The sequence below is a fragment of the Phyllostomus hastatus genome, unplaced genomic scaffold, assembly GCF_019186645.2.
Source record: "Phyllostomus hastatus isolate PE091 unplaced genomic scaffold, TTU_PhHast_1.1 phas_scaffold_46, whole genome shotgun sequence".
Lineage (NCBI taxonomy): Eukaryota > Metazoa > Chordata > Mammalia > Chiroptera > Phyllostomidae > Phyllostomus > Phyllostomus hastatus.
Window position 1 is genome coordinate 6,170,162 of NW_025334032.1, and position 26,750 is coordinate 6,196,911.

At 35.9% G+C, this 26,750-nt stretch overlaps 1 protein-coding gene across 3 annotated transcripts in view; it reads left to right on the top strand.

The window, feature by feature from the left end:
* Positions 1-26,750, top strand: part of PCCA (propionyl-CoA carboxylase subunit alpha) — a 458,728-nt gene that overhangs the window by 136,689 nt on the left and 295,289 nt on the right. For all 3 annotated transcript variants that reach the window (XM_045821758.1, XM_045821760.1, XM_045821759.1), the window contains exon 8: positions 14,044-14,080. In XM_045821758.1, coding sequence (XP_045677714.1) covers positions 14,044-14,080 — 37 coding nt within the window. The remainder of the gene's footprint in view (positions 1-14,043; positions 14,081-26,750) is intronic.

Sequence of the window (26,750 nt, forward strand, 5' to 3'; positions counted from 1 at the left end):
AGAAACATCAATGTGAGATTGCTTCTTGCACAACCCCATTGGGAACCTGGCCTGCAACCAAGGCATATGCCCTGACTGGGAATTGAACCAGCAACCCCTCAGTTTGCCGAATGGTACTCAGTCCACTGAGCCATACCAGCCAGGGGTCATTGTGGTTTTAATTTGCATTTCTCTGATGATTAGTGATGTTGAACATCCTTTCATATGTCTATTGGCCATCTATATGTCCTTTTTGGAGAAGTGTCTATTCAGGTCCTTTGCCCGTTTTTTAATTGGATTGTTTGGTTTTTGATGTTGAGTTTTATAAATTCTTTATAAATTTTGGATACTAATCCCTTGTCAGATATATTGGAGAATATGTTCTCCCATTCAGTGGGTTGTTTTCATTTTTGTTGATGGTTTCCTTTGCTGTGCAAAAATTTTTTTAGTTTGATGTAGTCCCATTTGTTTATTTTTTTCTTGTTTCCCTTGCCCAAGGAGATATATCCTATATAACATTGCTAGAAGCAATATCCAAGATTTTACTGCCTATGTTTTCTTCTAGGATTTTTATGGTTTCAAGTCCAACCTTTAAGTCTTTAATCCATTTTGAATTTATCCTTGTATGTGGCATTAGAAGGTGGTCTAGTTTCATTTTTTAAAAATGTATTTGTCTAATTTTCCCAATACTATTTATTGAATAAACTATCTTTAGCCCATTTTATGTGCTTGCCTCCTCTGTCAAATATTAATTGACTATAAAGGTATGGGCTTATTTCTGGGCTCTCTATTCTGTTCCATTGATCTATGTATCTGTTTTTATGCTAGTACTGTGCTATTTGATTATAATGTCCTTATAGTTTAGTTTGATATTAGGTAGTATGATTCCTACAACATTGTTCTTTTTCAAGATTGCTGTGGCTGTTCGAGGTCTTTTGTGGTTCTGTATTTGCTCTAGTTCTGTAAAATATGTCATTGTTATCTTGATAGGAATTGCATTGAATCTATAGATTGCTTTGGGTAGTATAGACACTTTAATCATGTCAGTATTTTCTATCCATGAACATGGTATATGCTTCCACTTATTTGTCTCCTCTTTAATTTCTTTTCCAATGTCTTATAATTTTCTGAGTGTGGGTCTTTTATATTCTTGATTAAATTTATTCCTAGGTATTTTATACTTTTTGAAGCAATTGTGACTAGGATTATTTTCTTAATTTCCCTTTCTGATAGTTCATTACTGGCATATAAAAGTGCAGTTAATTTTTGCATATTAATTTTGTTATCCTGCTACTTTATTGAATTCATCAGTCCTAGTAGTTTCTTGGTGGAATCTTTAGAATTCTCTACATACAGTGTCATGTATCTGCAAATAATGACATTTTTACTTCCTCTTCTCCAATTTGGATGCCTTTTATTTCTTCTTCTTGTCTGATTGCTGTGGCTAGGACTTCTAGTCCTATTCTGAATAAGAGAGGTGAAAGTGGTATCACTGTCTTGTTCCCGATCTTAAGGGGAACACTTGCAGTTTTTGCCCATTAAGTGTGACGCTGGCAGTGGGTTTATCATATATGGCCTTTATTATGGTTAGGTGTGTTCCCACTATTTCTACTTTGCTGAGAGTATTTATCATGAATTGGTGCTGCGTTTTACCAAATGCTGTTTCTGCATCTATTAATATGATCATGGTGTTTTTTATCTTTCATTTTTTTTGTGTTGTATCACATTTATTTGTGAACATTGTACCAACCTTTTATCACCAGAGTAAATTCCACTTGATCACGGTGTATGATCTTTTTCATATATTGATGTATTCAGTTTGCTACTATTTTTTTGTAGATTTTAGCAACTAGGTTCATCAGGGATATTGGCCTATAATTTTCTTTCTTTGTAGTGTCTTTATGTGATTTTAGAATTAAGATAATGCTGGCATTGTAAAATGAACTTGGGAATCTTCTCTTGTCTTGATTTTTTTGAAATAGTTTGAGAAGGAGATGTGTTAGTTCTTTTTGGAATGTTTGGTACAATTCATCTGTGAAGCCATCCACTTCAAGGATTTTGTTTGTTGGGAGTTTTTTTTTTATTACTACTTCAATTTCACTAGGTGTTATCTGTCTATTCAGAATTTCTGATTCTTCCTGATTGAGTTTTGGAAGATTTTTTCCTTCTAGGAATTTATTCAGTTTGTCCAGGTTGTCCAATTTGTTGCATGTAGTTGTTCATAATATTTTCTGACAATCCTTTATATGTCTTTGGTGTCAGTTGTTACTTCTACTTTCTTATTTCTGATTTTATTTATTTGGGTCCTATCTCTTTTTTTCTTCATGAATCTGGCTAAAGGTCTGTCAACTTGTTTACCTTTTCTAAGAACCAGTTCTTCGATTCATTGATCTTTTGTATTGTTTTTTTTTTAGACTCTACTTCATTTATTTTGCTCTGATGTTTACTATTTCCTTTCTTCTACTCACTTTGGGCTTTGTTAGTTGTTCTTTTTCAAGTTCCTTTAAGTATAAAGTTAGATTGTTTATTGGAGCTTTTTCTTTTTTTTATTTCTTTTTTTTTAAGGTTTTAATTGTTGTTCAAGTACAGTTTTCTGCCTTTTACTCCCATCCCAGCCCACCCCCCAGCCCTCCCCACCTCCCTCCCATTTCCAGCCCTGCCTCCTTGTTTTTGGCCATGTGTCCTTTATACTTGTTCCTGCAAACCCTTCCTCTTTTCCCCTGAAATTCCCTCCTTTCTCCCCAATGATCACTGTCAGCCTGTTCTCAATTTCAGTGTCTTTGGTTATATTTTGCTTGTTTGTTTGTTTGTTTTGTTTACTAGGTTCCTGTTAAAGATGAGGTCATATGGTATTTGTCTTTTACCACCTGGCTTATTTTGCTTAGCATAATGCTTTCCAGTTCCATCCATACTGTCGCAAAGTGTAGCTTTTTCTTGTTTCTTGAGATACGCCTGTAATGCTATGAATTTCCCTCTTAGGATTGTGTTCTCTGTGTCCCACAGATTTTGGCTTGTTGTGTTCTCATATTCATTTGTTTCAAGGTATGTGTTGATTTCTTTCTTGATCTCATTGTTGACAATGAGATCATTGTTGACATTGTTGTCAATATTTAATAACATGTTACTGACCTTCCATGTCTTTGTGTATTTTTCAGTTTTTTTCTTGTGATTAATTTCTAGTTTTATTACATGATGGTCAGAGAGCATGCTTGATATGATTTCAATGTTGTTAAATTTATTGAGACTTGTTTTGTGTCCTAACATGTGGTCTATCCTGGAAAACATTCCATGTATACTTGAAAAGAATGTATATTCTGCTTCTTTGGAGTGAAATGCTCTGAAGATATCAGTTAAATCCATTTGATCTAGTATGTCATTTAAGGTTTTTCTTTCCTTGTTGATTTTCTGTCTGTAAGATCTATCCATTAAAGTTAATGGGATATTAAAATACACTACTATGTCTGTATTTCTGTCAATTTCTCCCTTTATATCCATCAAGGTGTTCTTTACATACTTAGGTGCTCCCATGTTTGGTACATGAATGTTTTCTAGTGTTATATCCTCTTGTTGGATAGTTCCTGTTATAATCATGTAGTGTCTAAGAGGGCTTAATTTTAAAAGGTAGTGTTGCTTTGAAGGTTTTTGGTCAGCCAGAAGAAAAAGGGAGCATATCAACTGAAGAAAGAGCAGAGCTGGGGGAAATGAAGGAGCATAGGATGGAAAGGAATAGCAGGATGAGGACCATCAGTTTTGAGAGAGCTTGAAATTTTTTCACATTTTTCGTTTGGCTTTTCCTGTACCTTTCCTCTTCCCTATGAACTTTGTCTTTATTGTAAGGAAACAATTTGGGAATCAGAATTATTTTTTGAAGGTTTATCATTTTAATTTAAAAAATGAATAACACTAGATGTTTGAGATTTTACTTCCTTTTTTCTGTAAGTTTCCTCTTGAATCATTCATATCAGAAGCCTACAAAAGAGTCTACTATGATGCTAAATGATCCTTGGTGAAATTATGCCATTTAGAAAGATGAGAACATGAATTTGAGTTACAGATTTAAGAAGTTTGACTCACAAAGAGCAGAGACTTAGCCTGAGACAAACCCATGAGAGGCTAGTAATATATGAAATATATTTGTATACCTCAACCTAATTGTTGGGGCCCCAACCTAACGGTTGGCCATCTCTAACTGCAGACCTGACAACGTGTAGTACATTGGTGGTTTAAGATTTGGAGGGGAGATCTCTCCCACACTCAGCCTCCCTTTGACAAAACAAATCAAGATACAGAGGCAAGTTCTCAAGGTTTTGATATGGGTTTAAGGTAAATTTGATCCTATTTTGATACCAATCTGATGAAACCTTCCAACGTCATGGCTCCTGTAGCCAGTGTGAAGATGAACTTATAGATCCTATACCTGTCTTTTTTTATATGAACTTCAGTGTATGGAATTAGAACAAAAACATTGAGGATATTTTGTTACTAATAAGGAAGTTTTTGTTAGTAATCAGTGAGGTTTCTTCCAATACTAGACATTTTCAAATTTGATCAGAAAATCAAAGGTTCCTCATTTCCAAATTTCCTGAAAAGGAAGTTGGTGTTCTCCCCAGCGTGAGACTTTTTTGACCATTGTTATTGTGGAGGCCCCTGAGTAGGGACCTCCGATGGTCTGGAGAACACTGTGGTTTTTTTTTTTAATTTTATTTTTCAAATACATTTTATGTTCAATATTATTTTGTATTGGTTTCAGGTGTACAGCATAGTGGTCCGACAATCATATACTTTACAAAGTGTTTTCTCCTAATATTTCCAGAACCCTCTTAACAACATGCAGTTATTACATTATTAGTGATTATATTTCCCATGCTGTACTTTACATCCTCAGAGCAATTGAGTTTTTGAATATAGGATCTTGAACTGTGACTATTAGCAGGTCTTGGACAGATTTTTCCAGAAGTTCCAAAATTGCCTCAAAGAGATGGTATCCTTTACTGTAGTAGGTAATTCATTTATTTTTATTTGCTCAACAAGTTATTTTGATTGTTCTTTTCAGGGAGGGTGCATTTGACCTCCCTGAGGGAGAAATGAATCTGTATTTCAACCTCTGATAATTTGGAAAATAGGGAAAAGTAGAAATTAGAAGAAAAACCCAGTTATATTTTCAATTTTATCTCCTTGTATGTTTTAGGTGATTTTTAAGATCCTATTACACTCTCACATAATGATAGATTCTCATTATCTGTGTTAACTTTAACTATGATAAACAGTTCTTAGCACCTGTTGCCTGATTTAGTTTGTTAGTACACAATTGAAATTGCAGGTTATAGGTTTCAGATAAGCACTTAAATATGTTTTTAAGGAGTGCTTTGTTTACCTAAGTTTGAATAGAAGTTCTATTTGTAGTTTGCTATTATTTCTGATATGAGGCTGTACATATTTTTTCTTTTTTTTCTTTTTTTTAAATATGGTATTAGTTTAACTCCTTTTTTAAAAAGATTTTATTTATTTATTTTTAGAGAGGGTAGGGAAGGAGAAAGAGAGAGAGAGAAACATCAATGTGCGGTTGCTGGGTGTCCTGGCCTGCATGTACCCTGACTGGGAATCGAACCTGTGACACTTTGGTTCGCAACCCACACTCAATCTACTGAGCTATGCCAGCCAGGGCTATTTTTTCTTGTAAATTGGTTATTAATTTAGATTTCTTGTGTAGTAACTCCACATTCATTTGGAACTATACTACTTTTCACATTTTATAGTTTAGATTTGTTAGGTAAAAGATTACCTTTGAGGGTATCTATGCAGATAGAGGTTTTCTGATGTAAATATGTAGTGTAAATTTTTGGAATACTTTGTGGTTTTAGCAACTACACTGGCAGTACTTTTTCTTGAGAAGAATGTATGTGCTACTTATAGACATTTCTTTTTTAAATTCTTAGGGTTTAAGAAAACTAGCCTGTGGTATTTTTAAAACTAAATTCTTTTTCTTGGCAGCTGTATTGTATTCTACTTTTTTTTTTTGGCCAAGTAATTTTCACCACCTACTTGAATAAATTAATGTGGTTTCATTTTGTTACATTTGTCCTTAAAACTTTTGTTGTTTCCTGCCCACCCCACTCCCCTGCCCAATTTGAATATTTAGAATATTTGAATATTTAGTTTTGTGGAGATTACATGGAGATAGTTGGCCACAGTCTCTTAAAATATTGTTTGCAGTAATATTATAATAACTATGGTGCCAGGTTGGTACTACCCATATCAGGGGATTCACTTTGTAAGTTATATACATGTCTAACCACTATGCTGTACATATGAAACTAATAGGATATTGAATGTCAACTGTAATTGAAAATTTAAAAGAATTAAAACATTGTGTGCAGTACTTAAGGAGTCTTCTTGAATGATTTTCCTTATGTTTTGTTCTTGAATCATTCTTTTCAGTAGAGAGAAACTAATGTTGTCTTAAAGGGTATTCCCTCAGTAATCATCTGGGATCAGGTGTTTGCCTTTAACAAGTTTTGTTTTATTTGACATCTTATTAGCTCCATTTCTGGAACAAGGTAGCTGAGCGAAGAGGGTACAACTGAGGCTGTTGAAAGAAGTTTGGGAATCCCATCCCACTTGTCAGGCAAGGAATAACAAGCTGCAGATCCTGATTTCAGAGAATTTTGAGTCCCCCTAGGGAGACCTACATACAAGTGGACAGGCAATTTAATATATTTTAATAATGCTAATCTCACAGTGCAAGTTCCCATGTAAGAGGGGCATTGAGGGCATTTCAGCAGAGCTTCTAATGAAAGTGATATCTAAGTGATACTTGAAGTCTGAGCAGTAATGAGTTGACTAAAAAGAGTGATGGTGGAGACACAGCTCTACAGCAGTGAAAATATCTTGTGAATGATTGGAGCTGACCATGGGGGCTTTAGAAACCTTCTGGTATGTAGTGTAAGAGTCTATAGTAAATGAGTTGAGGTAAATTTAGGATCTAGATATGTATGGCTTTGAATGCTGTCACCTGGGTTTGGAGGTTTATTCTTCTGGCTTTGGGAGCCTCAGAATGGAGAAAAGTTAACATGATACAATTGTGAAGTTTGAAAATTTCTTATGCTTTGTGATGTAGAAAATGTATTGGAGCAAGACAAAACTCTAAGATGGTAGACAAATTGAAGTGTTCTTCCTTTAGTAAATTTGAACAAGCAACTACATCTCCTTAGTATAAGGTTACTCATAACGTTGATGCTCTGGAGATGAGTAGTTCTGTTGGCATTGGAGTAGATCATTTAGGACAGCAGTCCTCAACCTTTTTGTCACTAGGGACCACTTTCATAGAAGACAGTTTTTCCACAGACTGAGGTGGGGGGAATGGTTTCAGGGTAATTCAGGTGTGTTATGTTCAAGCTTACCTCCTGCTGTGCAGCCTGGTTTCTAAGAGGCCATGAATGGTACTGGTCCTCAGTCTGGAGGTTGGAGACCCCTAATTTAGGAGATAGTTATATAATAGACTTATTTCTACAGAAGTTGTTGGATAGTTGTTTGTTCTTTCTACAAACAATGTGTTGATTTGCTAAGCTTTGGAGATTTAGTAGAAAGCAAGACAGCTAGTCATTGCTGTCACTGAGCTTAAGTGTGACAGGGGCTATCATGATTAAAGGACAGGATGTAGTGTAATCACACAGCAATGGCATCTAAACTGGTATAGAAGAACTGGAAAGGCTTTCTAAAGAAAGTGACATTTAGGTGAATCCTGATGCATGCAATCCTGAGTTTAAGAGAAAAATTGTAATTTTTTTCTCACCTGGACTACTGCTTCCAACAGGGACTCCTCGCACCCTCTTGCCTCTGTCTAAACTGTTTGTTCATTCTTTCATTCTTTTTATTCAATAACTGTTTATTGGATAACTACTGTTAGCCAGGTACTCTTCTAGGCATTTGAAATATATCACTGAACTAACTACACAGAGATTTCTGCCTTTATGGAGCTTACATTTTAATGGGATAGGGCTATACAGAGGTTAGATAGTACACATAATAATAATGATGGTGATGATAATAATGATATAAATTAAATGCTAAAAATTTTCAAAATGCAGATAAAGAGAGGCCCCTCATTTTCTTGCTCTTGGTGTCCAACCTGTGGACAGCAGGCCTCATGCAACCCAGGATGGCTATGAATGTGGCCCAACACAAAATCTTAAATTTACTTAAAATCTTTTTTTAGCTCATTAGTTTTCATTAGTGTTTGTGTCTTTAATGTGTAGCCCAAGACAACTCTTCTTCCAGTGTGGTCCAGAAATGCCAAAAGGTTGGACACCCCTTTGAAGTTCAGTCTTTTTAAGGTGGCCTATGAGGCCTGGTTAACTTTACTGTAGGCTCACACTTTGGACCTCAGCCATGCTCACTGTATTCCATCATATTTTCACTAGTTAGGACTCCTTTAAAAGTCACTACATCTGAGAAGTTTCCTGGAACTGTTTTTGAATTAGAGATCCCTGTTGTCAGAAGGCAACTTCACTTTTTTGATATGGCATGCATCTCAATAATGATATTGGTTTTTAGCTGCTGTGCAATCATATTTAAGGTCTGTCTTTTCCACTAGGCTTTACATTATAGGAGGGCTGGGGTGGGGAAGTGCCTTTTTTTTCTCTCTCCTGTGTCTTAAGATCTTAGTATGTGGCATATGGTAATAAGAATTGGTTTGGTCTTGGCTGGTGGGGCTCAGTGGATTGAGTGTCAGCATGTGAACCAAAGGGTCGCTGGTTTGATTCCCAGTCAGGGCACATGCCTGACTGGGTTGTGGACCAGGCACCAAGTAGGGGGTGCACAAGAGACATCCACACATTGATATTTCTCTTCCTTCCTTTCTCCTTCAGTTCCCCTCTCTCTAAAAATAAATAAATAAAATATATTTTAAAAATAGTTGATTTGGTGAAAGAAAGTAGAAGAGAAGGGAGTTTCTGGCTGAGCCCAGTAGGATGTGTAAAGGCTAGGGAGAATGTCTGAACTTTGTGATGGGGAGTAAAGTGTAAGGTAGAGAGTATCTGGGGATGAAACTGGTGGCTCAGGCAGGCAGGATCAAGTATTGAAACCAGGGTAAGGAATTTAAATTTGGTTCAAAGGCAAAGGGGAACCATGAAAAATTTAAACTGATTTTTGGAAATACGAGTTTGTTTTGGTAACATTTATTGCCCAGGAAATAATTAATTAGTAATATGAATAATACCTTCTAGTGTAATTTATTTATCAACTTTTTCCTCCTATTAAAAATATATAAAAAATGATTATGTTATTACAGTTCTCCTAATTTTTCCCCCTTTGCCTTCCTCTGCCCAGTATTCCTCTTCCCTCCAGCAATCCCTCCCTTCTTAGTTCTTGTCCATGGTTGTGCATATAAGTTCTTTGGCTTCTCCATTTCCTATACTGTTCTTAACATCCCCCTGTCTATTTTGCTTCTTATTCCCTGTACCTTTTCCCTCATTCTCTCCCTTTCTTCTCCCAGCCGTTACCCTATCCCAACTGATAACCCTCCAAATGATCTCCATATCTATGATTCTGTTACTATTCTGGTTATTTGTTTTGTTTTTAAAGATTCAGTTGTTGATAGTTTTGAATATGTTGCCATTTTAATGTTCATAGTTTTGATCTATTTTTTACAAATAAGTCCCTTTAACATTTCATGTGATAATGGTTTGGTGATGATCAATTCCTTTAGCTTTACCTTGTATGGGGTGTACTTTATTTGCCCTTGCTCTTCAATTCCAAATGATAATTTTGTAGGGTAGAGTAATCTAGGTTGTAGTTCCTTGCTTTTCATCAGTTTGAATACTTCTTGTCAGCCCTTTCTAGCCTACAAAGTTTCTTTTGAGAAATCAGCTAACTGTCTTATGGGAACTCCTTTGTAGGCGACTCTTTGCTTTTCTCTTGCTGCTTTTCAGATTTTTTATCTTTAGCCTTTGGCATTTTAATTATGATGTATCTTGGTGTGGTCCTCTTTGGGCTCAACTTGTTTGGGATTCTGTGCTTCTTGGACTTGTATGTGTATTTCCTTCACCAAATTAGGGAAGTTTTTTTTTTTTTCATTTTTTCAAAGAAGTTTTCAATTTCTTGCTCTTCCTCTTTTCCTTATGGCATCCATATGATTCAGATGTCGGTGTGTTTGTAGATGTCCCAGAGGGTCCTTATACTATTCTCATTTTTTTGAATTCTTTTCTTTTTCTTGCTGTTCTGGTTGAAGGCTTATTTCCTCCCTATGTTCCAATTCGTTGATTTGAATTCCAGCTTCCTTCACAGCACTTATGGTTCCTTATCAATTTTTCTTGATTTCACTTAGTGTAACCTTCATTTCCTCCTTTATGTTTTTGCTGTACTCAATGATTTCTCTGAGCATTCTGATCACCAGTGTTTTGAACTCTGCATCTGATAGGTTGCTCATCTCCATTTCATTTAGTTTTTTTTTTTCTGGGCTTTTGTTCTGTTCTTTCATTTGGGCCATATTTCTTTGTCTCTTCAATTTGGCAGCTTCCCTGTGTTTGCTTCTGTATATTAGGTAGAGCTACTTTGACTCCCTGTCTTAGTAGTGTGGCCTATTGTAGAAAAGGCACCTGCAAATTGTGTGGGGTGGAGCCTTAGGTAATTGCCAGGGCAGGCGCAACCTGCTTTACCACTGTGTGGCTCTGTGTGGTAGGGAAGGCTTAGAGAGGGGACAATGGTACTACCTGGCTTCTGGAGGTTTGCCCTGCACTTGCCCCTTTTCCAGTCACTTTACTCACTTATGCAACTGTCCTCCTTTCAGCTGTTTCCCTGCTGTTGAATCCCAGATGGATGGGTTTGTATACATTCTAAGTCCATATGGGCCCTTTAAATCGAGTCTCCCGAAAGTCCAGCAGTTTTTTCTGCTGCTCCAACCCCCACTGGTTTTTTATAGCCAGAAATTATAGGAGTTTATCTTCCTGGCACTGATACCCTGGACTGTGTGGTCTGGCCTGGGGCTGGGATCACTTGTTCCCAAGGTATCCCTCCCAGCTTTTATCCAGAATATGTGAATGTGGGACCATCCATACCACCTTCCACACCACACTGCATAATCTAGTATCTACCTGGTACCATACATAGTTATTATAATATTGACTATATTTCCTATACTATACTTTACGTCTCTATGACTATCTTGTAACTACCAACTTGTGCTTCTTAATTGCTTATAGAGTTTTGTTCTTAAACCCTAAATCTGAATCATCACTCCCCTGTATACAGCCAAGGCACTAGGAACTCTATACCCAATTCCATAAGTACCTGGCAGAACAGGCCATGCCTTCTACCTTCATTTTATCTTGCCACTTCTTTACTATGCTTCACTTTTGTCTAATAGATCTTTTTCGATTTCTAGAACATATCAAGTGCCTTGATAATTTAGGGGTTTTGTCTATGTTGTTCCTTTTTCTGAGGCTCTTTTCTGTTGATTCAAAATTTTTATTCAAGTTTTTTTTTCTGCCTATAGCCTTGTAGGGAAGTTATACTATGTGATATGTCAGTTAGTATCATTATATTTAGAGCTGCAAAGGCCTTTTTAATCTCTTTAAAAGTAGCTTTATATAGCCTGATAAGACAACTAAATGTGCTGAAGAGCCTATGGAGCTGAGTGTATTTAATAGTTTATTGTTGAAACTGATAACAGTTTTTTACCAAAATTTTTATTTATTGATTTTAGAGAGAGAGAGAGGAAGGCAGGGGAAGGTGGAGGGAGGGAGAGGAGGGAGAAAGAGAGAGAGAGAGCCTAAGAGAGACACGTGGATTTGTTGTTCCACCTATTTATGATTCATTGTTTGATTCTTGTGTGTTCTCTGATCAGAGATGGATCCTGCAACCTTGTCGTATCGGGACAATGCTTTACCCAGCTGAGTACCCAGCCAGGACCTGATAATTGTTTTTTAATGTCCAGTATATAATTTGACCTCAATAAAGTATATTGGGATGAATGAATGACAAGTGAAAGATCAATTTTTAAGGTAGTTTGATTTCACTTGGAAGTTCATTTATTAGAATTTGGTTTTCATAGTTAGAAAAAACAAGTATTCTGACTAGTTGAAAGATAAGATTGTTTTGTAGCAGTTTATAGGAGTGTTGGATTTGTAGCAGTTAAAGAATTATTAGAAGTTTTGCTTTTGCTTTGTGTAAACATACATCTCTTTATATATACATACATTCATAGTATGTGTATACATAAATAAATGCTAAAATAACTAATGAATATAGGAATTATCTTTTTAACATCTGCCTGTTCTCTCAAGGTAATGAACTTTTTAGGCAACAGTTTATTTTCTGCAAAATATATTTTGAAAATAGACTTTTGGACTTTTGAAAGAAAAGACAAGTTAAAAGTTTCCTTCTAGGCTTCTTATAATCCAGTCTGCATCAGCCAACACTCTTCCTGTATTTTGTTTGGGAGGCACTAATTGTCCGCATTTGGCAGGTTTAACACTTCCTGACAGAGAGGCTATTAAGGCGAACTATTCTCCAATAACTGTCACTGGCTTGAACAAAGAACCTTCAAACTCAATGTGTGGAAACCACTAACATTCTTAAATGACCCTTTTCATGGATTTTTATCCCTTTAAGCTAAAATTTGGAGAAATAGGGTCAGCAAAAACAGCAAGGTGTAATAAAGCAGTAAACCTTGATTTTTTAGTGGGGGTAGAATGGGAGCTATAGATTTATCTCTGACTTGAAAACAATTGTTATTTGGAAAATCTCATTAGCAGATGTGACTGCATGGAGTTAAAAAAAAAAGGATTTAAAACTGATGTCGCTTTCAGGGCTGCTTTGAACTTAACAAGCACCTATTTGTGGAGCAGACTGGCTAATGAAAGGAAATTAAATTTTTCTGACAACTTCCCCTGCCAACCTCCTTATTCAGGGGATGTTATTAGGTACTGAAGACTTTTAAGGAAGATTTTTTTAAATTAGACATAAATGAACCAGTTATAAACATCCTCTGCTTCCCCTTTTGGAATAGGATTCAGACTTGGTTACTCTACATTTTTTAAGTGTTAGCTTAAAAGCTTAAAAAATGCCTTCCCTTTAATATTTAAAGTTATTTTCTAAAAAATTCAGACATGCTTACCAGCTAGTGGTTTCAAAACGTCATTTCTTAGGGTAGTTACTTCATGTCACTGAATTATAAAAATAAAAGTTAAATTTACTAGAAGGCTTGTATTTATCACCTTCTTTTCAGCTTTCTCTTTGTTGTTTGTTATATGGGGAAATGTTTCAAGAGTGTCCTTTTATGAGCATGTTAGATGAGAGTTAATGATCAATGAAATGGTTTAGATTCAAGGGACGTTTTTGTACTTTCAGTAGCACTGGTTGATATTTAGCAATAACTAATCCTTACATTCATCAGGATGTGCTGTTTTGGAATGCATTTTCTTTCTTTGGCTTTTTGGAAGTTTCCCTGCCACTAGTTGGTTTGTTGGATATAAGGTTTTAAAAATAAAATGTTTTTAAAAGCATGAAATAAAAAAGAAGAAAGAAAAATGAATGGATATTTCTAAAGGAATTGTGTTTGGAGAACAACTGTCCATTCCTATAGATACTGGGAATTATTTTTATTTCTAGAAAGTTTGTTGAGCTTCTCCCAAACAATAGAGAATCAACTCCCCCTGCTGACTGAATCTAGGAAAACATGACATAAATATTGTTTCTGGTAGACAGAAACAAGCTGGCTGTGGACAAGCTTTAATGATCTGATTTATGATTTAGTATTGATTGTAAACATCTAAATTCTGCCATTAAATTCAAGCAACTGCACCAAATCATTTGGCAATTCTGGTAGTACTTCCTGCCAGCTCATTTCAAACTGCTTTGAGTTTCGTAATATAATAATGGTGAGGTAGAATTTACATTCCACTTATGGTATTGATTTTACATTTCTCTGAATGAAATGAGTTAGAAGGTTGTAAAATTGAACATTAAATGAATCAGAGGAGACAGTAGTGCAATATATGACTGCCCTGAAGACATTGTGCAATGGCTGATGGGATTAATGTTGGGTCTCATTTCCTGCTTTTACAGGATGCAGATGAAGCTGTCAGAATTGCAAGGGAAATTGGTAAGTTCTTAAATTAACTTTGGTAGAGTTTCTATGTATTTTAGCAGATATGGTTCAGTAAACATATAGTAAGAAATTCTCATTGAACAAATAATATTTTAATAATTTAAGTTTCTGATTTGTTGCTCTGGAAGAATTTATTGGCCAAATTACCATATTCTGTTATTAAAGTGAACTTTAAAGGGTAATTGGACCTTAATTATAGCTCTTTTATAAGATGAAATCACTGACTAATTAAAAGAAGGAATTATCTTAAGAATTCTTGAGATTTAATGTAATGTAAATTTATATGTACATAGTTGAATGCAACTTATTAAATTAAGGACATGTAATTAAAATGAAGATACCATAGTTGACAAGGCTCTTAAGGTTCTTGCTTTTCCTAAGATGCTAAATATCAACAATCTTACTAGGAAAGAGAAAATAGAATGTGAGAAGTTAGGACTAAGTTTTCTAAATGGGAATAAAAAGTAAACTAAAAGACATTTTAATGATTATTATAGGCATGACTATACTGGGGCAGTGGTTTTCAACTCTGTATTTTCAAAATTATTCCTGTATCTCATGAAAACCATTTTATTTTCACTATCTGCTAATTAAGAAAATACATGAGGGTACACTGTTATCATGAGTCAGCAAGGCCATTAAAAAACTTTACAGTTTTATTAATCAAATTAGTATTTATTTACATTTGATAGACATTTGTATATATTTGAGAGAAATTAGGCAACCTTTGGTAGTCAGGAATTCACAGCATCTTCTTAGCATTCCTACACTGATAGGGCCAAGCTCTTTAGCTCCCACTTTAGCATTTCTTTAGTTCTGCTTTCTCTTTAAGATTGATCATTTAGAATTATTTTATTCATTTGGAAAGCATTTAATTTTGCAAAGTTTACATAGTTGTGATATATAGAAATATCTTCTTGACCTAAAAGTGACCACTTGTTTTGGTAAATATATTTTCTCCAGTAGTTACTGGAAAGCTTAGCAGTACTTCAGTGATCTAAAAAGATGTTTGGTTTCTTGCATTCTTGTTTCTAGTTGGGTCTGGCTAAATTTTGGGGCTTGGTTCATGGTTATGTGTGTTTTATTGTTTGTTTTGAAAACATTTACCTTAATAATATAGGTCCTGGACTTAAGAGTAGGCTGTAAAAAAATCACACTTTATCTGAGTACAACTTTATCTGAGTACATCTCATCATTAATCATTTTTTTCAGACTCATCAATGTTTTCAAAAAGCATTTCAGTACTTCATAGGAAGATTTGCTAGATTGCTTTGTGTTGGACTTCATGGAACTGATTTGTGGCTTTTTTTTTTAATTCAAAAGCTTCACTCAGTGGTTTGAAATTATTGGAATTTCTCGTAGCCTAAGAAGCATGTATTAGGTTGGCCAAAAAGTTTGTTTAGTTTTTTTTCTGGACAATGGCTCTGGTAGTGCTTAGTTGTCTTTAACTTCATTCAAAACAATTTTGTTAGGTTGTATTGGGATAGCTGTCATATCAGCATGCATTCATAAAAAAAATCAAAATTGGTGAATTTTTTGTGCAGCCATTTTAATATTGAAGATGGAAGAAGATACAGAACATTTTTGGCATATATGCTTTACTTTTTCAAGAAAGGTAGAAACACAACTGAAATGCAGAAAAAGATTTGTGTAGTGTATGGAGAAGGTACTGTGACTGATCGAATGTGTCAAAAGTGTTTTGCAAAGTTTCTTGGTACTATTTACATTTTGGCCAAATAATTTGCTGTGGGGATATCTTATGCATTGGAAGATGTTAGCAGTACTCCTAGCCTCTACTCACCAGAAGCCAATAGCTGGAGATAGCCAACATAAAATATCTAGATCAATAAAGTTATTGATGAAAATGAAAAATGTGGGTTTTATTTTATGGAAAAAACCATACAGACTTTTCGGCCAACACAATAGCCAATCGCTGAGTTTTGAGTAGACTTCCCTTACATACTTTCATCTTATTCTGTTGCATACTTTTCAATTTCAAGAGCTGTCTCTTTAGTTCAAGTTTAGGTACTATTGTTATTATCTACATAATGAGATATAATAATACTGTCATCATAATATTATGCATATAAAAAGGGCAATAGTTAGAGGAATTTAAAGAAATATGGGATTAGAAGAAAATCTTGAATTACATTGGTGTGTGCTGCATTTTGAATTATGAATCTTTTACTCTTGAGCATTTCCTTTGCATAAATGGCAGGCTGCAGATTGCTTTGTTTGCTTTCTTGTTTTCTACTTTTAAAAAGTAGAACAACCAGTGAATCATGATGGGTCTCTGACCAGTTCTCATCACTTGTTCTTTCTCTCTTAATATTTTAGTGCTGTGCTTTACCTACCTTTCAGTTTTTTACTACTGAGGTTATGCAGTTAAATCTAAGGCTCTCTTCTTTATATTTGAGCACATCCTTTATGATTTTTTCTTTCCTATCTTCTAATTCTTCCCCAGTTACTCCTTCACATTTGTAAAATAAATGATTGCAATCATGGTTATTAAGTATCAGAGTGCTAGTGTTTTGCTTATACTGAAAGAAAGGGAAGCCATAAAGTTTAAAGTGAAATAAAACATATTAAAGAACCAGGGTCATCAGCTTCATAAAGCTTTTGGAATTTCCCTGAATCTCCACAGAAACCTCCCATAAAACCTTTTTACCTCAAGTGCCAGCTTCCAAAATAAATTAAATTACATATTAAAGTCTCTTGGTTTTCTATATTGCTTGTCAATTCATTAGTTTTGTTTTCTATTAATTTTATTGAGATATATGACATTTTAACTACATTATGATTTCTATGAACCTTTGTGGGTTTGAGTTGAATTGACCATTGATTCCACAGGAAAATATGTTTGTACTTATAAACAAGTTGTGCATTTTACACACGTCATAGCTACTCATAGATTTCTCTGTTTTACTTCTTTCTGTGTTACATGAATGAAACTGATCATCTTTTATGTGGCCCCCTCCTCTCTGATGTTTTTAACTTCTCTTCTAGAAGCAGTAATCTATTCTGCCAAAGGAGGAAACTGCATTGAACATTGATGAATTAGGTGTCTTTTACATAATAGTAGCTCTTGTTTATGGAACATTCTTTCCTTGTAGTGGGCACTTTGCAAATGTTAATTCTAATGCTAATTTTTGGGTTAATTATTTTCATTTACATTTAAGAAACTAAGGATTAGAAATGGTAAGTAATTTGCTCAAGGTCACAGAACTACTGCGTGGTGGGCCTGCTTTAAATTTAGGTTCATTCAGTTCTAAAAACCATCGATTTTTCATTATACTTTGGTTAACTAATGAGATTAAAGGATGATAGCTAAAATGTGAGTCACCACTTTGTTTAAAATACTGTAAAGCACTTAAGCATGTTATATGTGGAATTAAGAAACAGTCTGTTATCACTGACTGGGTGAGAGACAGTTAAGACTTAATATGTTACTTCCAAATAGTTGCTTTTTTATCTCTCTTGTCTATCTTATTCTCTCTCCTGATTTTTTCCTTTGACCTTTCTAAGTTTAAAGATACAGGGCTCTTGGTTCCCAGTTTATCTTTAACCCCAGAGATAGACAACAGAAATCAGTGAGCTTGATTTGCATTAAAGTCTGATCTTTTTACTAGATCAAAGGTCCTTAATACAATTAAGCCAAAATTGATTCTTAAAAGGAAAATAAATTGTAAATCTAAAACCTTTAACAACTTTAACATCTTCCAGATTATTCTGATTCTTTTATTTTTCCTGGCTTTCCTAAAATCACAAATCATGCCCAATTTAAATAAAATTTTTTTTTTTGATTCTTAGGTCCACCATACTCTAAACCTGCTTCTTCCACAGTTTCTAATCTTAGTAAATGTCACTTCATTCTTAAGTGACTAAAGCTAAAACCAGAGATCTATCCTGGTGCCTTTTTCCTGTCATTCCATTGTTAATTTATCAATAGATACTGTCAGTTCTTGACACAAAATAGTTTCCATACTCAATATCACTATCTTTACTAACAACACTCTGCTCCAAACTACCATTGTCCTTCCAGGGACTATGATGATAGTTTTTCTACTGTTCTAAAACACTTCAAAGCCATTCTTTACATAGCAGTCAGTGTGATATTTTAAAACTCTAATTAATAACTCATTCCACCCCAACCCTACTTTAAACCCTTTAATAGCTTTCCATTGCACTTAGACAAAATAAAATAAAATAAAATAAAAATTCCCTACTTTGATTACAAATCCCAAATGATTTGGCACTTTCCTTCTATCTAATCTGATTTTATACTACTCCCTTCCTTGCCAACTATACTTCAGTCACAATAGCTTTTTTGAACACACCATATTTTAGGGCCATAGAATAAGATTTTTTTGGAGGGGGGGGGAGCCTGGGATACTCCGGTTGATATCGTCACATAGATGTCTTCTTGTTACCTTTCATGTATTTGCTTATGTACTTGATCATCTTGTCTTTTATCCATATTCTAAATTTCTGCATAGTATTTATGGTTTTTGAATGTTTTTCTTTGTTAAATTTTCCATCAATATGTTATTTAGAAAATTTTTAACCATATGATATTTGAAAGAATTTTACATTGTGTTACCTGTTATTCAATACCAAGATTCCAGTATTTATCTTTTGCTAGATTTGCTTTATCACTTATATATCCATTTGTTAATTCATCTTAATGTTGGTGCATTTCAAAGTACATTGCAGATATCAGTGTGCATTCTAATAAATAAACATAAATATCATTAACTGAATTCAATATTTCTGTACTTTATCTTGAGAAATTTGTATACAGTAACATGATCAAAATTTTGTCTGTATTTGTTTACCTTGATAGATGCATCATCTGTGTAATCCAAAACTCTACCAAGATATTGAACATTACTGTCACCCCAGAGAGTTCCCTCATTCTCCTTACAAGTCAGTCCTTACACTGCCTGTCCCCCATATTCAGAGGCAACTTGTTCTAAATTTTTATACTAAATATTAGATTTTTAAGAATTGAGATAAAATTTAAAGACTATCAAATTTAGCCTTTCAAAATGTACGACTCATTGGTTTTTTAATGTAGTCACAAGGTTATGCAATATTACTACTGTCTAATTCCAAAACATTTTCATTACCCTCAAAAGAAACTTTGTATCCATTAGTATTCATTGCTTGTCTCCCTAGCCTCTGGAAAACACTAATTTTACTTTTTTGTCTGTATGGACTTACCTATTCTGGATATTTCCTATAAATGGAATTACACGTGTGTCCTTTTTTGTCTGGCTTCTTTCACTTAGAGTTGTTTTTAAAGTTCATCCATGTTTTACCATGTATCAGTTTTTCATTCCTTTCTATGACTGAATAATATTCCATTGTATATATGTATCACATTTTGTTTATTTCTTCACCTATTGAATGGCACTTGGGCCATTTCTACTTCTAGACTGTTGGAAATAGTGCATTTCTGAATACATGTGTACATGTATTTGTTTGGGTACCTGTTTTCAATTTTTTCAGGTATGTACCTAGTTGAGGAATTACTGGGTTATATGGTAATTCTATGTTGAACTTTTTGAGGACCCATCAAAGTGTTTTTTATGGCAGCTGAACCATTTTTCATTACTACCAGCAATGTATGAAGGTTTCACTTTTTTTCTCATCCTTTCCAATACTTGGTAATTTCTTTTCCTTTTTCCTTTCTAAATATTATGGCCATCCTAGTGTGATATCTCACTGTGGCATTTATTAGCAGAATGAATAAAAAAATGTGATCCATTTATATGCTGTCAACAAGAAACTCACTATAGATTTAGAGAGAAATAAATTGACGGTGACAGGATGGAAAGAATTATCCTGTGCAAATGGTAACTAAGAGAGCTGGGGTGGCTATAGTAATTTAGACAAAATAGACTTTTAAGACAAAACTGTTGAAAGAGAAAAAAAAGACATTATATATTGATTATGATAAACATACTATTATAGTATATATGTACAAAATAGCAAAGATAAAACTACATGAAGTAAACATTGACAGACTTGAAGAATAGACAGTTTTACAAAATAGTTGAAGAATTCAATGTCATACTTTAAATAAAGGATAGAACATCCACAGAAAGGATCAATAAGGAAATAGAGATCTTGAACAACACTGGAAACCAGTTAGACCTTACAGATATGTATATAGAACACTCTATCCAACAATAGAATACACATGTTTTTCTCAAGTAACTATTTATTAAAACTAAAAATGAAAGAATGAATGATTCAGAATTTTTAAAGGAAAGGAGAAAATAATATCATACTGGAAAAGTATCTTATATATTGCATTCCTTGTATTGCAATGTTCCCAGGACTTAGTTTGATCTGGACATAACCTCATACTTCTTCTATTGAATTCTCTTGATGGATTGGTTTTCTCATAAAGTAATGTGGGATTCTCTGCATTGAATAAATCCCTTTTTCCTTTGCAAGTAATTGTTTTATATTTATTTAGTTATTATTTTATGGTAAAATTGCCCAAGGTTTAGTTTCCTTTATATTTCTACTATTTAAGACAATGCTCATCACATAGTATATGTTTGGTGAATAACAAGTGGTTATTGACTGAATAAATTCAAATAAAAATGTATGTGTAAGTATACAAATGAATTAAGTAAATTCACACATTTTAAAAGTTTTTTCATGGGACTTCTGGTTGAGGTAGCCATGCAGGCAAGCATATTTTGATGTGCCTCTTTGCACAACCACATCAAAATTACAACTAAAACATTAGAACAACTATCACTCAGAACCATCAGAAATCCAGTTTAATGGAAGTCTGACAACTATAGAATTAAAAAAACCACATCTATCCAGAATAGCAGGAGGGGCATAGACATGGAATAAGCTGCTTCCACACACATGTGTGGTAGATAAAAATTCTGGAAGGATATCTCTGGAGTGAGGAGTCCCAGCCCCATGCCAGGTACCCCAGCCCAGTTCCCTAACTTCTGGCTGCAAAGTCCAGCAGGGATTGAGTTGGTGGGAGAAACCTCTGAGGCCCAGACACTTTTTTCTTCTTGTTTTTTTTTGTTTTATTTTTTATTTTTTTATGATGGCCTGATCTCCACTCCTGGAGATCCTGATCTAATTGGTATGGGGAAAGGCTTAGGCAGCAGTATTTTTTTAAGTTGTCTGAGTGATTGTGAGTGCAATCAAGGTTAAGAATCGTCATTCTACAGCAGTGTTTCTCAAATTTTAAGGAATATTCAAATCACCTGGGGATCTTTTTCATCTGTACTTTGTGATTCAGTAGGTCTGTGATGGCACCCGAGAATCTGATTCCTAACAAATTTCAAGGTGATGCTGATGCTGCTATCTGTGGTTCAAATTTTGAGTAGCAATGAATTAGATCATCCCTACCCAGTTTTTATACAATTCCAATGGTCCTGATATCTTAAATTACATAAGTACCACTTGGGAATTAACTAAACATGCAAATTTGCAAGCTCAAGTTCCAGAAATTAAAATTCAGTGGATCTCAAATTTTAACTGTCCCAAGTGATTCTGAGATTCATAGTCTGAGAACCACACATACACCGACCTATTACAAGTAATATTTATTTTACAAATTACCTTTTTTGAAAGGTGGCAAATACCACATGATCTCACCTTTAAGTGGAACCTGATCAACGAAAGAAATAAACAAGCAAAATATAACCAGGGACATTGAAATTAAGAACAATCTGATAGTAGCCAGAGGGAATGTTGGAGGGGATAGTGGGGGGAAAAGGGAGAAGGGTTTTCAGGAACAGCTATAAAGACACATGGACAAAACCAAGGAGGGTGGAATCAGGGGAGGGAGGTAGGGATGGCTGAGGTTAGGGGTTAGTGGTGGAGGGTAAATGCAGGTGACTATATTTGAACAACAATAAGATAATTAAAAAAAAAGAAAGGTGGCAACAGTACTTATAAATTTTACAAGCTACCTTGACCAAATGTGAGAAAATTTTTCTCTTGTTTCAGCTGTGAGAAGAAATTACCCCCAAAGTCAGTGGCTTAAACCAATAACAATTGTATTATATCTCATGATTTTGTGCATCAGTAGGGGTTGGCTGGGTGATTCTTCGGCTCTGAAGTCATTTACTTTTAAAGAGCTAGCAAGTAGGCTTGTCGGAAGAGTCCAAGATGATTTCTCTTCATGTGCCTGATTCCCTCAGTCTAACAAGCCCCAATATCCAGCCCACAGCAGTGTCAATCAAAGAAGAGGCTTTTCTGTCCTCTCTTCAGTCCTCTTTCCCAGGGCTCCAAACCTTGTGTAAGGACTGATTCTGGTGGTCCCAGACTGTGAAGCCTGAAAGCTTTTCTTGGCTGGTACTGTCTTGCTGGTCATTCCAACTGTTTGCATACTGGCTGATGTGCATGACAGGCACAGGAGCCGGGGCTCAGTAAATTTCTCAGATTTCCCAATTGCCTTTAGAGAAGAGGGCTTTTGTCAGGGTTGGCTGTGAGATGCAAACAGCCAGCAGCAAGGGGTAGGAGCTGGAAGCCAATAAATAGCCAGTGCTCAGTGTGAGGTACGTGCCAGTCAGGGATCTTGGAGCTGATGGAGGCAGCTGAGAGAAGCCCTGCGTATGCGCTCCCCCACAGACCCTCACCTGAAACAGCATGGGTGGAAGCTCCAGACAGTTTTCCTTAAAGAATACACAAGCAAACTCACCTACACAGATTCACTCTCTCTGACCTCCAGCAGTGGGGTAGCAGCTTGAAAGAAAACAGTGGCATATTGGGAGAAACTGGTATCTGGCATCAAGGTGAGCAGAGGCCATTGTTCCTTTTCTCAACCTTTCTATTACAGAGCCACAGAGCTGGCAAGCTGGTGGCATATCTGAGACTCCATCAAACTAGCTAACACTGTTTGAACTGCCTTGGAGATCCCCAGAGTCTCTGCCCCACCCAATTTATGGGTCCATCCAAGCTGCTTTTCCATATGAATGGCTGATCTTGGCTCATGCCTCACAACTTCCTAAATCCTTTTTAACCAGCAACAGCCAGCTCTTAGTGAGCCTCAGGCCTGGCATTAGCAGCAGCCAGCCTAGATTCACAGCTTGGCTAGGCCTGTGAATCTCCAAGCTCAGTATAAGTGCAGTCATCTCAGATGGCTTTATAGCTCAGGCAGGGTAGCCCCAGGCAAAACACAGGTGGGGGCTGACCTTTGCCTGCACCACCCAGGAAACCCCAGGGCCTGTGCACCCAGTGGACAGCTATAGACCATGTTGGAGTACCACCACCCTGCCCCTGCACAGCTGACCTTCCATGGAGAGTGGAGGTTGGTGGTCAGTGGTCACAGCCAATCCTTGTAGCTGACTGGCCTGGGTAAAACCTCCCATTGATCTCCCAGCAGCATCCAAGGCTCAACTACAAGAGGAGGGTCTACTCAGCTCACACAAAGGGTGCACTTTGAGCACCCAGCTTAGTGATAGGGGAGGCCCTACCACCGGACCCTACAAAACACCTACTACCAAGACACAGAGTCAAAGTAGCTCTACCTAATACATAGAAACAAACACAGGGAGGCTGTGAAAATGAGGAGACAAAGAAACATGGCCCATATGAAAGAACAGATCAAAACTCCAGAAACAGAGCTAAACAAAATGGAGATAAGCAGTCTATCAGATACAGAGTTCAGAACAGTGGTTAAAAGGATGCTCAAGAAGCTTGGTGAGGACATCAGCAGCATAAAAAAGATACAGTCAGAAACAAAAGATACACTAATTGAAATAAAGAACAACTACAGGGAAACAACAATAGAGTTGATGATTGAAGAATCAAATCAATGATTTGGAACAAAAAGGAAGCAAAAACAGCCAATCAGAAAAAGAAGAAAAAAATTCCAAAAAAGTGAGGATAGTATAAGCAGCCTCTGGGACACTTTCAAGAGGTCCAACATTTGCTTCATAGTGGTGCCAGAAGGCAAAGAGAAAGAGCAATGAATAGGAAATATTTGAAAAATAATGAAAGAAACCTTCCCTAATTTGCTGAAGGAAATAGACATGCAAGTCCAGGAAGCACAGAGAGTCCCAAAGAAGACAGATGCAAAGAGGTCCACACTAAGACACATCATATTAAAGTGCTGAAAGTTAAAGATAGAATCTTAAAAGCAGCAAGTGAAAAGAAGTTAGTTATCTATAGGGGAGTGCCTGTAAGACTGTCCGCTGATTTCTCAAAAGAAACTTCTCGGTTGGAAAGGATTGGCAAGAAATATTCAAAGTCATGAACAGCAGGGACCAACAGCCAATATTGCTTTACCAAACAAAGCTATCATTAAGAATTGAAGGGCAGATAAAGAGCTTCCCAGGCAAGAAAAAACTGAAGGAGTTCATAATCACCATACAATTATTGCATGAAATGTTAAAGGGACTTATTTAAGGAAAAGAAGATCAAAACTATGAACAATAAAATGGCAAAAATTACATATCTGTAAACAATTGAATCTAAAGAACAAGCTAAGCAAACAAGAAGAGCAGATCAGAATCATGGATGGATATGGAGCGAGTTTTGATGGCTGCCAGATAGGAGGGGAGTGTGAGGAAATGGGTGAGGAGGTGAGGGGATTAAGAAGTACAAATAGGTAGTTACAGAATAGACATGGGGATGTCAAGTACTGTATAGGACATGAAATAGACAAAGAACTTACACATGACCCATGTACATGAACAGTTGTGGGGAGATTGCCTGAGAGAGTGTTGGGTGGAGAGGGGAAGGGGGGAAAATCAGGACAACTGTAATAGCATAATCAACAAAATATAATAAAAATAGAAAAATAAACATTTTTCCCACAATATTTATAGGTAATGATTTGACAACAGTTTTCTTGCTTTACCCCCATAATCTCCAGTTCTGTAATGGAGATACCTGGGAAGAGCAGGAATATTAAGTATACCATGATAAACTCAAAGAAAATCTAGGATCATTCAAATAAATTTAGTATGTGCTTTTCAATGACTACTAATTCTTGTAGGCTGTCCTTGGATTCATTAGGCTGGATTAATGGATGTTTTTTAGGACCCTAGGATTCAAATGTATGAGAGTCCTTTACTGAACCTTATTGCCTTGACACTAACCTCTGGTAGTGACATCTCTCATTTTTTGCTAGTTAGGCTCTTCTGTATGTTTCTTCTTGATATTAGTCTTCTGACTGCCTTGATATATGATTAATGTGTAAGAATGGAGGTTGTTGTTTCTTCTCTATTGTGGCTATTTCCATTGCCTATTCTTTCTTCCTTTTGGCATGGTATTACAACAAAAGTTGCTTTTTTTAATGTAGAACAAATTGTTACTGCTTCTGAGGGATAAAAATACTTGGATAAGTCCTGAAATCTTTTATTTCTGCTATTTATTTCATGCTGGTTAGAAAATTTTTCTTTTTTTTAAAAAAAATTTTATTTTAGCCCTGGCTGGCGTAGCTCAGTGGATTGAGCGCGGGCTGCAAACCAAAGTGTTGCAGGTTTGATTCCCAGTCAGGGCACATACCTGGGTTGCAGGCCACGGCCCCCAACAACTGCACATTGATGTTTCTCTCTCTCTCTCTTTCTCTCTCCCTTCCCTCTCTAAAGAATAAATAAATAAAATCTTAAAAAAATTTATTTTAATCATTGTTTAAATACAGTTTTCTCCTTTTTACTCCCAATCCAGCCCCCACTCCCACCCCTCTCACTTCCCTTCCATTACCACCCTCCCCCTAGTTTTTGACCATGTGTCCTTTAAGTTTGTTCCCGTGAACCCTTCCCAATGCCCCCTGAAATTCCCTTTACTCTCCCCTGTGGTCACTGTCAGCCTGTCCTCTATTTCAGTGTCTTTGGCTATATTTTGCTTGTTTCTTTGTTTTGTTGTTTAGGTTCCTGTTAAAGGTGAGATCATATGGTATTTGTCTTTCACTGCCTGGCTTGTTTTGCTTAGCATAATGTTTTCCAGCTCCATCCAAGCTGTTGCAAAGGGTAGGAGCTCCTTCTTTCTTTCTGCTGTATAGAATTCTATTGTGTAAATGTAGCATAGTTTTTTGATCCATTCATTTACTGATGGGCATCTTGGTTGCTTCCAGCATCTAGCTATTGTAAATTGCACTGCTATGAACATTGGGATGCATAGGTTCTTTTGAATTGGTGTTTTAGTATTCTTAGGATAGAGTCCCAGCAGTGGAATGGCAGGGTCAAAAGGCAGATCCATTTTTAGTTTTCTGAGGAAGTTCCATACTGCTTTCCATAGTGGTTGTACCAGTCTGCAGTCCCACCAATAGTGCACTAGGGACCCCTTTTCTCCACAACCTCTCCAACACTTGTAGTTTGTTGCTTTGTTTATGATGGCCATTCTGACTGGTGTGAAGTGGTATCTCATTGTGGTTTTAATTCACATCTCTCTGATGGCTAGTGGTGATGAGCATCTTTTCATTTGTCTCTGGGCCCTCTGTATGTCCTCCTTGGAAAAGTGTGTGTTCAGGTCCTTTGCCCATTTTTTAATTGGGTTGTTTGTTTTCCTGGAGTGGAGTTGTGTCATCAACCCCTATTCTGGAGATCAACCCCTTGTCTGAGGAATCATTGGCAAATATATTTTCCCATGTGGTTGGCTCACTTTATTTTGCTGATGTTTTTTCAGCCTTGCGGATGCTTTTTAATTTGAAGAAGTCCCATTTGTT